Source organism: Cupressus sempervirens, chromosome 1, assembly GCF_028749045.1.
Source record: "Cupressus sempervirens isolate cs-2001-9-10 chromosome 1, ASM2874904v1, whole genome shotgun sequence".
NCBI lineage: Eukaryota > Viridiplantae > Streptophyta > Pinopsida > Cupressales > Cupressaceae > Cupressus > Cupressus sempervirens.
The window spans coordinates 235334457-235336705 of NC_143118.1; the positions used below are offsets into that span (position 1 = coordinate 235334457).

Below are 2249 nucleotides of genomic sequence, written 5' to 3' on the forward strand. Positions count from 1 at the left end.
TTTTGGTCATGCTTTGAGCTAGAACATTATGGATAGGGGGCAACTCTAAATAGTGAAAGAATTTAATGAACTTGTTGCTCAAGATAGAGCTCCTTGTTGTAATCCTTTCTATCTTAATAAATTTTTACCCCTTTTAACCAAAACAAAAAACAAATCAAAACCAAGAAAAAAAAAACAACTTCCAAATAGTATATTAGATTATGAAATTTTGATATATTGAATAACATAGACTTATTCTTGAAACACAAAATATATTAAACTCCTATATGAGTCAAAATCTTCAATCAGTGAATGATCCCTTCTTTGGAAACAACATAACAATCTTGGATTACATTGTGAACATAACTAGCCATATTCTGTAAAGACCGGTCTCAAAGCCCTTTTCATTCCTTATTTATCAACAAATCCATTCCTTTAAATCGAAATCATTATACCTCAAATCTTTGAAACTCACATGAGTCCTACTACACAACATTTGTTTTCTACTAAACTTTATAGTATTGATGCCCTAATTAACAGTGATGGTGCAGTCACCTTCATCTCTTGTATTACCCATTACAACACTATTTCTTTCCTCAATCCGAACTTCACCATAACACAATGGACATACATTGTTCAATGAAAGCCACTTGTCTATACACTCTCTATGAAAACAGTGTTTACAGTGAGGGAGGTATCGAACATACTCATTTTCTTCCACTGAAGATATGCAGATACAACATTCATAGTCAGAATCAGATGACCCATTTGATTGTCTTCTGTACTGAACCGACTCAAGTCTTTGAATTTCTTCTAGTGTGAGCCCTTCATGATAACCTGCTGAATTGCTAGGCGTTAGCTGCTCCAGAGCCTGTCTATATCTATTTAAACACAACCTAAAGACATAAATACATATGGCGATCATTGCAACGATAACTGTGAACAGGAATAAAGTAATTGCAACTTGCAGCCCTTTGTCGATGTTCATGACTTACAAAATTGTGACTGCGAATTCACTTCCTAAACAACTCCATTGATTAGGTGGGTATTATGGTCGCTGAAAGAAATATGGGAAAATGGGGGAATGGCAGCAATGTCTCTTTGTTTTATGGTCTACTTTAATGATTTTATAGGTAACCGTGCGTGGAAAACCCGTTGTCAAAGCAAGAATATGAACGTTGGTCTTGGAAATTTGAAAGATATAAATTAGGGTTTGCTTCCCCGAAGATACTTGGTCCATTTTATGGAGTTGGGAAATGTTGGTACATATAACATAGATTTGTAACTTAATTAAAGAGGGGACATTAAATGTGTATGTGTGGTGTAGGGTTCTTTAATGGGACTTTTATATTTTTCAAATTTTAAAATCTTCAAAAATATTTCTTTTACTTAAAAATATATTCATTTGAAATTTGAATTATAATAGGTCTACTTTTATTGGAACAACTTAGAACACAATGGTAAATTGTGAGCCTTTTGTTTCACAAAATTAGGTTCTAATATATTTGAATTAAATAAATAAATAATAATAACCAATCAAAAGACATAATAAGAATTTCTTTACAAGTAATTATTTTCTAAATTTTAAAAAAATTTAAAATATATTTTTCATATATAATTTACTTGATGCTTTGAATTATAATAGTTCTACTTTTTCATCTATAATGAAAATTTTTAATTAATATTTTGTAACATTATAGCTTAAGTATTAATTTAAATTCTATTAAATTTCATAAGGTTGAATAATGTTTATTTATTAACTAACGTGGTTCCTCAATTGTACGCTATAAGAGGACCCTTTTTTTAATAAATTATATATTTTCTCTAAGGATTGTAAATTTATTTGGTATTAATTAGAACAATACAAAAGGTTCAATTAAGTTTATAATATTTTTGGTAGTAGTAGTGGCAAAATAAAATGATACATAGCAATATCAATATCAAGAGTACTACTTAAATTAATAATTTTTCATATAAAAAAAAAAATTTAGGCTAAAGTCAATAAGGCTAAAAGAGAACCAATAATTGATAGATGCAAAGTTTAATGATAAAAATAAAATCATTTTTTCAAATGTATATGATAAAGAAAAACACTTTTTAGATGAAATCTATAAATTATATTAGTTATTAATAATTTTTATTATATTATTAAATATGTTGTATAATAATGTAATTTATATAGACAAGAGCCTAGATACAACTATAACTTGGGAGTCTCTCATGTGGAGGAGGTCTTAGGTTCGAATTAGCTTAACACATAAAAATAAATA

At 28.5% G+C, this 2249-nt stretch overlaps 1 protein-coding gene across 1 annotated transcript; it reads right to left on the reverse strand.

The window, feature by feature from the left end:
* Positions 1-508: 508 nt before the first annotated feature.
* On the reverse strand, positions 509-967 carry LOC149577027 (RING-H2 finger protein ATL66-like). The gene has a single exon (XM_089795684.1). The coding sequence runs from the start codon at positions 965-967 to the stop codon at positions 509-511; it is 459 nt and encodes a 152-aa protein (XP_089651810.1).
* Positions 968-2249: the final 1282 nt, after the last annotated feature.